At 39.5% G+C, this 12962-nt stretch overlaps 1 protein-coding gene across 1 annotated transcript; it reads left to right on the top strand.

Moving 5' to 3' along the window:
- Positions 1–2526: 2526 nt before the first annotated feature.
- Positions 2527–3347, top strand: si:ch73-389b16.1. Its single transcript, XM_034882553.1, has 2 exons — positions 2527–2779; positions 2888–3347. Exons 1-2 carry the CDS (start codon positions 2599–2601, stop codon positions 3103–3105), a joined length of 399 nt encoding a protein of 132 aa, XP_034738444.1. The 5' UTR covers positions 2527–2598; the 3' UTR covers positions 3106–3347.
- Positions 3348–12962: the final 9615 nt, after the last annotated feature.

The following is a 12962-nucleotide window of genomic DNA, read 5'->3' on the forward strand; positions in this document are numbered from 1 at the left end:
TTGGAAAATGGCTGCAATGAAACAAAGAGTGAAAAATTTAAAGGGGTCTGAATACTTTCCGTACCCACTGTAAGTGTATTGCACCTCCCTCCCACTGCAGCACATGGCTCCTCACCGAAACACCAAACAGGCTGAGGCCAGATAATACTCACAGTGCCTCAGGAAAATGTCACACGTGTTGTACTTGTATTGTGTATCTTTGTATTGTTGTCATCTCAATATTTGTGCATTGTTTGCAAGACTATTTGTGGATATACAGAAAGTGGTTTGCACTCTGTTTTGTGAGCATGATGAGAAGTCTTGCATTGTCAGACCTTCCTCCATTGCGCTTTTATCCCGAGAAGCAAATGTGCTCCTAAGTAGAAAAATGTAGGAGTGCATAAAGAAATGAAAAGAGTACATGAAGACCTTGCCTCTGTAACATGCTCTGCTACTTGTTCAGTTAAAGGTGCCCTGCCACCCTTATTTCATTACTTTGTGGTAATGTCGGAAGTTCTACCATGGACTCTGTAACATCCATCCATATGTCCATTCATCCATCCATCTTCATCCGCTTTTGTGGTATCGGGTTAATTGGGGCATCCTGAGGTGTTCCCAGGCCAGGTTGGAGATATTATCATCCACCTAGTCCTGGGTCTTCCCCAAGGCCTCCTCTCAACTGGACGTGCCTGCAAAGCCTCCCTAGGGAGGCGCCCAGGAGGCATCCTTACCAGATGCCCGAACCACCTCAACTGGCTCCTTTTGATGTGAAAGACCAGCAGCTCTACTCCGAGCTCCCCACAGATGACTGACCTTCTCACCCTATCTCTGAGGCAGACGCCAGCCTCCCTCCTAAGTAAACCCATTTCGGCCGCTTGTAACCTGGATCTTGTTCTTTCGGTCATGACCCAGCCTTCATGACCATAGGTCAGGGTAGGAACAAACACTGACCGGTAGATTGAGAGCTTTGCCTTCTGGCTCAGCTCTCTTTTTGTCACAACAATGCGATAAATGGAATGTAATGCCGCCCGCTCTGCGCCTATTCCCTGACCAATCTCCCGCTCTATTGTACCCTCATCGCGATCAAGACCCCAAGGTATTTAAACTTCTTCACGTGGGGTAAGGACTCATTCCCTACCTGAAGAAGGCACTCCGTCGGTTTCCTGCAAATCGGCTGCAAACCGATCCAGTGAGTGCTGAAGGTCACAGGCCGATGATGCCATCAGGACCACATCATCTGCAAAAAGCAGCGATGAGATCCCCAGACCACCGAACTGCAACCCTTCTCCACCCGACCATGCCTCAATATCCTGTCCATAAATACTGCAAACAGGATTGGTGAACAAGTGCAGCCCTGGCGGAGGCCAACCCTCACCTGAAATGATTCCGACTTACTGCAGAAAACCCGGACACAGCTCTCGCTTTGGTCAAAGAGATTGGATGCCCTGAGAAGGGACCCCCTCACCCCATACTCCCGCAGCACCTCCCACAGTATCTCATCTACATGATGAGTAATGAGAATGGCTGGGAAGATGTATTACCACCACTTACAAATCATTTAGTGGTGCTTGGACACCTACTTGCAAATATGACCAACCATGAAGCCCCCAGGTGTGTCAAGCTAGATTTATGAATCAATACAACAGAGCGCCATTAACCTGCAGTACAAAAATTGCACAAAACCTTCTGAATCTTGGCTCAAGTTAGGCAGAACAGAGTCTCCATTGATACCCTGTGCTGTGCCTGTACTCAACCTCAAGGCATGGCTTTGCATAATGTGCCCACACAACAGAGCGGAATAGTTCTCCATTTACTTTTAAAGTAGGTCACTGATACACACACTGACTAACAGAGTTGTTAAGACACTGCTCTGTAGCAGCTGTTGCTATGTTTCTTGTTTGTGATCAATAAAAGAGAAGGCATGGCCATTCAGAGTGTTTGTGTCCATCTAATTTGAAATATGATCAAGGTTTCTTTATTTCTATGTTGCAGTTGATATTCTTTATTTTTGATTTCCTATCACAGACCTGCCCTATGTTGGCTAGAAAATATTTTTTAAGATGCTAAAAGTATCACCAATATACATATATACACTTGTAAATAGACCACAGACATAACTGCGATATCTTATTGTTCAGCTCATGTACAAGTTGTTTTAAAACCTCTGGTGTGAACAAAGACAGTTTCAGTTGTTTTAAATCCTCAAAAGAGACACTCTAACATCTGCACTTCCAATTACTTTGTCACTAGCTAGCAAGGCTACAAATTATCCAATTTGCTGGAGGGCTTTATGAATCCAGTCTTATGACTTGCCAGTTGTAATGATGTGCACTGAATATGTGCTGTGCTGGTGACTTCCAAACATGTGCTGAGGTTATAAAATGTTATAAAGGGCCAAATATGAACAGCTCATTTGCAAATGAACCAGTGTTTCATGGGCTACAGCAGCAGGAAGATACCTTAAGTCTGCTTCAGAGTGGAACATTATTGGATGTTAAAATTAGACTCAGAGGAAGCTTCCTTGTGTCCTATGCTCACTGAGGTTTTTATGTTGCAGGCCACTCAGAGTTGTGGAGTTATACATTGCAGGTCGTTTTGTTTAGATTTTTATCACTCAACATGAGTAAGTTTCACAGTGAGCTGACTCAGAGGGAGCAGGACTTGCTCAAGATCCGCCGCGACAGCGACACTAAGGCTGCTGAACTTGTCAAGATGGAAAAGATGCTGGAGCAGACCAAGAACCTGTTTGACAAGAAGACAGAGTCTGGTTCAGATAGCATGGGCTACCAGGAGAACATGGGTCTGTATCGCAAACAAAACATTCTAACTTCACATTTTAAAATTCTCAAAAATCTCATGCTGGTGCTTGTAGTGAGTGACTGTGTCTGTTCTGGTTTGCTTGTTACAGTGGAAGACCTGGAGGAAAAAGTGCGCTCCAGCAGACGACACAGGAGAAACTCCCTCCATCACACACAGATGCTGGAGAGCCAGATGAAAACAGTGAAAGGCGAGCTGGTAGGCACACTGGACCACCTTCAGGAGCTGAGGAACGTCTTGCGTCGTTCACAGCAGAAAGCAGAAGAGCGCAAAGCTGCGATGGAGAAGCTGGCAGCAGGGCTCAGGTAAAGCTTTAATACACCAAGTGAATGTCTGACCTGAGGCCCTTGACCCTGCCAACCAAACTGTGCAGAGTTTACAGAAAACAAGACCGCACCCATATGCTGATAAAAAAGGAAAGAGACTCTTTGTTTTTCGCTGCAGTAAGGCATTTGTAGTGCATCCAAAGACTAAATTGAAAAGACTTTGTTTGTGGTATTTCCCAACCTGCCTTTGACAAACTTCTAAAATAGCTTTTTCTTCCTTTTTATTTATTTCATCTTTGTATCACTCCTATTATTCTGATAATTTGAAGGCTTTGTTGCCCAGAACTTGGGCTTTTCTGTGTTTTCTAGAAATAATATGAGCAATGTTTCTAAATACTGCTGTTTATCCCATCGGGGAACCATCCACTTTAAAACTACTCTGAAATATACATACAGTGCAGTATTATACATACAGTACAGTATTCCATATTTCTTTGAATTACTTTTACTTTTTGCGGGCTGCACTTAATGAAATTGCTTATCCCAGAGGCAGTAAGTAGTATTCAGCTCCTAAAAATATATCCTGAGCTGCTCATGCATGTTTTTTTTCTGGGTTGCTGTGTGCTTATCCATTTATGAAAAGAAAATATCTCTATGATTGATGGGATTCTCATGTACAACCCTGGAGATCACCTTATTGTTATTCCTTCATGAACCCAAGTTTATTGAATTTCTCCTGCCCATAAAATCATGTAAATGGTTATAATTATAATTTATAATCTTAATCATTGTGACGTTATTACATTCTTGGACACTGATCAGTCTCATGTTGTATGCATTGTTTCTTTGACAAGCTATTCCTGTATGCAAATGTACAATATATCAAGAGAAATTAATTGTGATAAACAGCACAGAGATAATTTTTGCTTTTTGCTTTTCTTTGTATGACTTGCATGTACCAATGTATCTTTCAAATGAATTGTTTGATGATTTATTGTCAGAAGTGCAAAAATAAATCATCCTGAGATGTAAAGATTAAATTGTGTATTACAAAGACATCTGAAGAGCTTTAAACAGATAAAAACACAGTGGCCTAGTTTTTGCCCCCTCTTGTGACAGAAAAGTGGGGTTTCAGTGTTCTGACTCTCTCTGGGATCAATAGCCTGTTGTCTGTTTGCTGTGGTGAGTCATCTGAAAGCTGTAGTCTTCCCTTTGGCTTAGTGTGATTACATCTAATTTAGCACAGCTTTGCTCACACACTGTGTCACATGCTGTGAGGTTGTTGGACAATTTCATTTGCCTACCTTGACACAGACATATAACTGTAATCATAACACCACTGCTTTGTTCCAAAATACAAAAATATTCTTTTTTTGACAAGCAAAATCAAATAGGATTGCTCATTATTTACAGCTGCATCCACACATATTTCATGCTTCTTCTCCTAGTGATGATCGTTTTATTATGAATATTATATAAGCATGGACTGAAGCTGATTTGGGTTCAAATAGGCAAGAAACAAGATAATGAGGAAACTCAACAAATGCACAGTCATCATCACATTATAGCCCTGACTAACTCGTGGACATCCCTATTGTTGGTTTAATCTTAACAGAAGAAGCTGATTTTTTGGTTTAGATAGTCTAGTGTAAAGTAAATAGTGTAGAGGTAGTTCTTGTGACTATGACATAAATATCACAACAATTGACCCTGCAGGGGGCACTGGAGACCTCAGAGCAGGACTCTCCTCTTTCATAACGCCACACATTAAAAGGGCGGCTGTGGCTCAGTGGTAGAGAGGTTGCCTGCCAATTGGAAGGCTGGTGGTTTGTTCCCTAACCCTAAAGTCCCATGTGACAGTGTCCTTGGGAAAAACACTGAACCCTGAATTGCCCCTGATGCTGTGCCTTCGGTGTGTAAATGTGTGTGAGTGTTTATCTGATTAGCAGGTGGCAGCTTGTGTAGCAGCCTCGGCCACAGTGTATGAATGGTAAATTATTCCTGTACTATGTAAAAGTGCTTTGAGTAGTTGTTGAGACTGGATTTACATCAAATGATTTTTATTTCCAACTATTGTATTGAATATGCATATTGTATTATTAATATGTTGTCAATTTAGAACAATTTAGGTTTAGGTAAGCTTTTGTCTATTAATATGCTTTAGCAATTATGTAATGGCTCTAGAGAGAAAGTAATAATAAACTTGAAAAAATGGCACAACATATGTGCTTCAGAAGAAACAGTTTGTTCATTTATCACAGGTTTCACATACCCAAGTGCTTAAGCAAAACACTGAACCTAATTTGCCCCTACTGAGCCTTGCAAGCAACTTTGACACATACTGTACACACAAATATACATACTGTACGTGTAGGTGTTTTTATTTTATTTACCCTAACCTAATTATTTTTACCAGTAATCTCATTGAGAAACAGGGTCTAATTTTCAAAAGAGACCTGTTTACATACAAACCTACATGTACACCACACCCATACACATACATTTTGTAACTTTAAATGATATTGATGCCATACTATATGACTATTCTTTTTTTATATTTTCTTGGCACAGTCTGGCCTCTTAAGCAGCTGTACCCAAACTTTTTTTTTAAATGTATTTAATCAGTGTCTGTTCACAACCCTCTCACAGATTGTCTCTAACGTTAATATAAATCTCAATGTTTTTCTTTGCAAGACGTGTCCTGCGTAACAATCAAGCACTGGGATGGGCCGGGCTTCCATGCTTGCGTGCTCTGGTCCTATCTCCTGATCCCTGGGCTGTACTAACTCTAACCACTTGAGATAAAGGCCTGACCTCAACTGTCTGCCAACAGCGAGTCTTGCCAACAAAAGTAGTGAGAGTCACAATAATAAGTGTTTAAAAAAAGAGTTTCAATTCAGAGTTTGGGGGACCTGATGGCAAAAGCCTGATCCAATTACAAAAAAAAGACATATGGACAGCAAGTCACAACTGTGGGAGAGGGTACAGGGGCGGGACTAAAAGATGGGTACAGGGTGACTGAAATATGATTGTCCCCCCCCCCCCCTATCCATTGGGTTAGAGTGCTGTTAATCTGACCATTGTGATTTCCGTTGGATAAGAGTATTGTCACTTGGCTGCCTGTTCTGATAATTCCCAACCCTTTTCATATGGCCAATTAATTTTTCCATGAGGACTATGCAGAATTCTGATATAATGGAACTAGCACTGTAATAGTTTTTTTTCTAGAAAAGTGGCAGACTAAGCTATAGAACATGTATATAGTATTCGGATATACAAAAAATAACAATAGAAAAAAACATATACGCACTTACAAGCTTCAAGGTTGCTGGATACTGGCCGCTCCTTGCGACCGTGCATTTGCGTGGCACTCAGAAACTGCAAATTGCCACAAATTAAAACACTCTCTCTCTAACAAACTCTCTCTATTTGGCATTAGATATTTAAATTTCTTTGAAGGTAATATGTCTCAAGTGATTTTTTTTTTTTAAACCATACTGAGTGTTTGGGAGAATTGATTTGGTTTTCACTTTAGGTAAAATAAAACTACCTCCTACTGCAGGCCTTGTAAGATAATGATGTGTATCAATGCTAAAGGATAGTTTTGTATATAAAGTAAAAGGTGTTTTGTTTGTTACAACGTTATGTAAAAAAACCATTAGTGATTACACAAATCCATTTTAAACTTTAAAATCACTTAGTTTTTTAAATATTAATTGTTGAAGTGCTGGACTAAACCACAGAACAGCAATCATGGTGTAAAAAAACAAAGCCTGAAGAACTTGTTTAACTATCTGTGGAGTGAGGTTTTTTTTACACACCTTTTAATAACTGACAAGGTGTTGCCTATTTTAGTTACCAGTTTCTGAACATGTTTGTCCCAACACAAACTACTGTCAATTATCACTTTCAAAAGTTAAAGCCTTTTCTCTTTGCTTTCCAGAAGTTTGCTCTACACTGGGTTCAAGTTTTGGTTTGGAACATAAAGAAAAATGAGTTCCAACAACTAAACTGATAGTTTGAGAAACATTGAGAATCAGTTTGTTACTCCTAATCCAGTCCACCACTGACTGTACCTCTCTCTGCAGTTTAGAATTTAAAGCACCAATATCAGTTCCTGTTTCTATAGTAGATCATTAGCAAAGATTCTGTAAAGGAGCGGCCCAAGACAACTTCCTAAGGAACTCCGTTTCACAAGTCTTACCTTTGAAAAGCTTCCATAAAAGTAAACTAATTGTCTTCTGTCAGTCAAATAACTTTTAATCCATATTAATGCGGTTTGTGAAAAACCATAAAGTTCCATTCATCTGTCCTCATGGGACATTCATCTGTCATTCATGGGAGTCCTCTGTAGCCTGCAAGGCTTAATTTGGGAAAGAGATTTCAGATGTGGTGTTAGGGGACCACTAAGGTTTATATAAAGCATCCATGTCATGATACCTTTAACAGTAAGTCGTGGTCAATTATATGAAATGCTGCAGTCAAATCAAGCAACACCTATTATTTTCCAGGAAAGTGGCTTTTAAGTGTTTTCCTCTGTATGCATAAACAATTCTGTCCATTATTTGAATCAGTAATAGGCTTATTGGTCCACTGTTTGATCCAGAATAAAAACATGTTCTTATTTTTTGGTATTGGCACAACTTTACATGTTCCATGCTTGCAAACAGATATTAATTATTTGAAGCAACAATGATTTAAACTATTGGCTTCAGCGTCTTATATTCAAGAGGATCAAGACCAGGTTGTATGTTTTGTCAATTTATCAGAAGTATTTCAACTTTAGAACCACTGACACACATTTAAAGCTACACACACTTCCTGTTTTGATGGTAAAATGCACAAAAGGGCCGCCCTGCCAAGGCCATATCCTATGACGAAAGGTTTTTCTTTTAATCTTCAATGTCTGAAGATGACACAGACAAAATTTTAAGTTGATTGGATGAAATCTCTAGGAGGAGTTTGTTAATGTACGTTAACTATGTGGAAATGGCTTAAATTGCACTAAAATGGTGGATTGCCTGTTGGGTTTAGGGTATTGCTCCAACAAGCTTTTTTGTACGTCTTGACATGCTACATATGTGTACCATGTTTCGTAAGTCTATGTTAAACGTACTGAAGGGGCTAAATTCTTTTTTAATTTTGACAAGTGAAAACGGAAGCTTTCTGTTGAGTTCAATGATACCTGACACAATGGTGTACAAGAAACAGATATTAAATGTCTGTAGTTAGTAGTTATTAAAGGAGGCGTGGTTTACCCATATCGGGCAGGGCAAACCGTCACCAATGAAAAGGGAATTCTATGCTGAGTTCAATGATACCTCACACAAGACTCTACATCAAACAGGTCATTAATTATGAAAGGTGGCTTGGTTTTAAGCATATTGTTGTTCTATCCTATCCAATATTTCCTATGTGTCTAAGCAGATCTTTTATGGCGTATTCTGATAAAATGTTCATGTAGGCCTACATTAGCTTCAAATAAGACAAATTACAAAGAGCTGCATGTAAATGCAATTTTCTTCTTTTTTTGTGACCATCATCTTCTTAGCCAATGTGCGGCAGAAGATGTCTAGACTTTCAGGTGTCCTAATGGTGAGCTTGTTTCACCATTTAGGTACCAGGACAGCAAACAGTCGAGATTTGAGTGATTGGGTACAGTGAGGAAGTAGCAAGCAGATTGGGCGATTCAGAGTGGAGTGGACGGGCTGGTCTGTAAGGTTTAAACATGTTCAGGATGTAAGCTGGGCCTGATCCGTTTGCAACACAGCACGTCAGTACTAGTGTTTTGAAGCAGATGTGGGCGGAAGAATGTTGTAGTGTGAGAGAACTTGGGTAGGTTGAAGAGTCAAGCTACTGCTTTCTGGATGAGATGCAGAGGTCGGGTGTCATTTGCAGTCAGACCAGCCAGGAGGGAGTTGCAATGGTCTAGGCATGAAATAACAAGAGCCTGAACCAGAGCTTGAGTCACCTTCTTGGTTACAAGTTTCAATTGGTATGCGGACATCCAATGAGAGATCTCAGTCAGACAGGTAGAGTGCGTGCTGCTACATGTGTTTTGGATACAGGAAAAGTGAGAATTAGTTGGGTGTAGCCTGCATAGCTGTGGTAAGAAAAAACATGTGAGTAAATAACAGAACCAAGATAATTAGGAGTTTATCAAGGAACAACTACCAAGCCATGGAATTTTCTAGATGTATTTTATGTTAGTGTTTTTCAGTAGTTTGCTTTGCTTTGTGAAGGCGTCATACCCACTAATACAGTATAAGCCCATTCCTGAAAACATCGTTATGTCATTGTTGACATAATTAGACAAGCCTTGGGTATAATTTACTCTCACCCATTATGTATTTATACTACTACCACTACTACTACTACTACTATTACTAATAATAAAAATAATAGTACTAATAATATTAATAATAATACCACATTTACTGTATATCTGTATGGTACTGTATGAAGCTAAATCCAGGAGACATTATCTTCTTAACTAGACTGCTCCTTGACTGGGGCCAGTGACTTTGGTGTCTAGTTGTCACCTTGAGGTTGCCAGACAACCAGCTGACACTGCAAGAAGTGTATGGACAGAACTCCACGCAAAACAACAACATGTAGTTTTCACACCTGTTTTTGTAGAAATCAAACAACATTTTTACACATTAGGACAAAGCCGCAAAATGTATAACTATACCTTTAATTTCTGTCAGATCTTGACAGGTGATATATTTTCCCAGCTGTAGCCTACTTTTCACCTCTGTCTTTTTTGTGTATACACTTAATTGACTGAACAGCAATTTATCACTATAATTTCCTTTCATGTTCAGCTTTGTGTAGCTGGTGTTTATATGGTCCATTTTTAAATTCCTGTCAGCCTGTTGCATAATGATTAAAGCCGTCCAACTCTAATTACAGAATATTTACACTAGGAGGAGGAGGGAAAGAAAACAGGTTAGTCCACCTGCTAACACAAAAAGCCTTTTCAAGGGTTGCCTTTATGCATTGTGGCACATTAGACATCCTACTCCCACCACTTTTCAGCTGCCATATTATTCTGTTGTGTTGTATGTTTGGATGTGTTGCATAATGAACCTACGGTGAGATTAGAGCTGCAGCTGCAATTGTTTTTGTGAGCTGGTGCAGAGTTTACTGTATGTGTAGAAAGCTATGACAGATGTCTTTGTTGAGACAGTTTCACAACATTCACTGAAACAAAAAAAGCTCATGCATCAAAACTATGTTTAGTTTAGTCTCTGAGACATCTGCTTTCTTAATACAAAGGAGGTGAATGGAATTTCACAGCCCTATTTATATTTACAACAGCTATGTCTTTCCAGAGTGCCCCCGTGATGGTTGGTATTTCTATTGAAAGCTGCACACATACACAGTGAGGTCTCTCCAGAGTAGCAGTGTTGTTGTGGTTGTAAAGAGATGTTGGTGTTAAAATTTTGATTGTTATATTCAACCACCACCAACCTCAATTGCATTGGGGTTGAGGTAGAAATATCCCAAATGATCTACATTGCAAGATACTGCTACAAATAAATGAATGTTCTTAACTTAAGTAGAAATCTTGCTTCACACACTTAAACTATTAATAAATTAACTTATCATTGATGTAAACAGGTGCCACATGCACATTAAAAGAGGTTACTTCCCCAAAGAAAAGAAAAAAATAGGGGGTAGGGCAAATCATGGCTGCATAGAGAAAAGTTGATCTACTGGATTTGAAAGCAATACAGGATGCCTCACATCGTTATTTTCTATTCTAGTTTTTTTATTGTCACCTCACACCTGAATATGTTTTCCTTTACATATATAAACACCTTTCCACCAGAAATTATAATAATAATTATAAATAAGTGCAGATAATTAAGTGTTTGATGCTCAAACAAGTTGGGAGAGGACCTTCAGCGACCCAGCTTAACATATGCCAAATCCCTTGATGTAACTTTTTTTGCCATGAATAATCATGAGAGGGTTTCCTATTTGCATGAGCATCTGTCCCCAAAATGTCTGTGTTAGGGGAATGTCACATTATTTACCAAGATCTTTTGACACTTGTACAACTCGTGTCATACAGATAGTAGTCCATGTCCACAATGTTCCACTTCCAGGATTGCCGCCAGAAATTCAGCAGGATGTCGATTATCTTACGCTTTTATGAGGATTTATGAGGACTCTATTTAAGTGCTCCTTAGATTTCTGCAGGGTAAACTGAGACAGCCACCTAGACTTTTTTTGTCAACTTAAACAACCTTTGAACCCTGTACACCTTCCACCAAACAAGTTCCTTCCTGAGACTATTTTGCGGCGGCACCTGGGCTCTGACCGGCGCTTAGCACATCCCAAGATGATTGTGATTGGTTTAAAGAAATGAGAATAAACCAGAGGACATTTTTCTCCCGTCATAGAATGCTATGTGGACTAGTCGGATGCTCGTCTGCAGCGCTGTGGAGCAAACTATACAGATATTAATCAAGTATTCAAGATAAGTAGCTGGTATGTCAATTCCGCAAGCCAATGTTATAAAATTGCTGCTTTTGTGAAGTTTTGACAGATGTTGACACAAGGAAATGAGACAGCAGCATATTCTGAAATGTTGACCTCATATGACACAAATCTGAACTTTACATTCAGTTCCAACAGCCTTATGTTGCAAGATGGCGTTCATGTAGTTTTGTTTTAGTTGCCCATAGTATAAACTAACCCTAGCTAGGTGGTTTAGTTACATAACCAGACTGCATCATTGCCAAGCACAAATGGGAAAGAGTTGGCAAAAAGAAGCCCAAATTTTGATATCCAGGTATTGGCAGGGATAATATTTTCATTCTTGTCTGGCAATAAGGTTCACTGACCTGCAATGTGCATGCCATATGTTGTTGGTGTGGTGCCCCTTTGTCTCTGGGTTGGGTTAATCTCCAAAAACGCTGGATTGCATTTTTCCCTGTTTTTTTCATTGGACTCTCTCTGCATTGTATGCAAACCCCATCCCCATGGTTTGTAACAAAGGCTTTCCTTCTACTCTAGACCCGAACCAAGATGATATCCTTATGACAGCCTCAGGAGTATTTCTCACACTTGATCTTGCTACTCCAGAGCCACAGAAAGTATCACAGCATTCCCGATGAGTAGTAGCCTAAGCTGAACCTTATGCAGTTGACAGTCATACTCATGGTTAATATGGCGTCACTGCTAGCCTTTTAAGATAATTGCTAAATTCATTATTGAATCATTCGTCCAATTGATCAGTTATTTACAATAGCTGTTTCATTGATTTAATATTTCTGTTCTGCATGTGTGTAAGTCTTTTATATTTGCTAAATGTCTGCACCTTTGTCAAGAATACCTTTACAAATACTGTGTAACACAAATCCAACCGGGACCAAAAAATGCAGCAAAATTACTGAAAGATTCCTGATCCGCAGTGCAGCTGCATGCACAGTATATGAGTGCAGGTCTTACATACGGAAACTCAAATACACGGCCTCGCAGCATTATAGTGTAGTCCAGTCAGGTAATTGCTTTCCTTCCTTGTATCCCAGATAAAGCCCATATACATTAAAATAAAACCTTGTTAAATGAAGGGCAGGGTTTTTATAAAGGGCTCCTTGAGGGATTGCAGATAATCCAGGAATATTGCTTCGCAATATTTATCTAAATATAGGCTATAACAAAAATAACAAAAAGCATACTTTTGCCTTTCCTTGTCTGAATTTGTACTTGTAGTGATTGCAAAAACTTTCTCACCTACAAAAAGTTTACCACGTTTGTTTGGCTTATTCACTTTGGTGAGAGTCAGATAAAAAGATAGACACCCTTCTTGTTGTGGTGGGGCCCGGCTGACCGTGAGTCTGTCCTTTTTATTTAATTTTTGTGTTTTTGTTTTTTCTTTCTGCC

This window comes from Etheostoma cragini, chromosome 9 (assembly GCF_013103735.1).
Source record: "Etheostoma cragini isolate CJK2018 chromosome 9, CSU_Ecrag_1.0, whole genome shotgun sequence".
Classification (NCBI taxonomy): Eukaryota; Metazoa; Chordata; class Actinopteri; order Perciformes; family Percidae; genus Etheostoma; species Etheostoma cragini.

Bases quoted from the DNA above. Each gene is read 5' to 3' on its own strand.
- si:ch73-389b16.1 (XM_034882553.1), top strand. From the start codon at position 2,599: ATGAGTAAGTTTCACAGTGAGCTGACTCAGAGGGAGCAGGACTTGCTC. The intron at 2,780-2,887 runs GTCTGTATCGCA...TGCTTGTTACAG, and splicing joins GGGCTACCAGGAGAACATGG to TGGAAGACCTGGAGGAAAAA.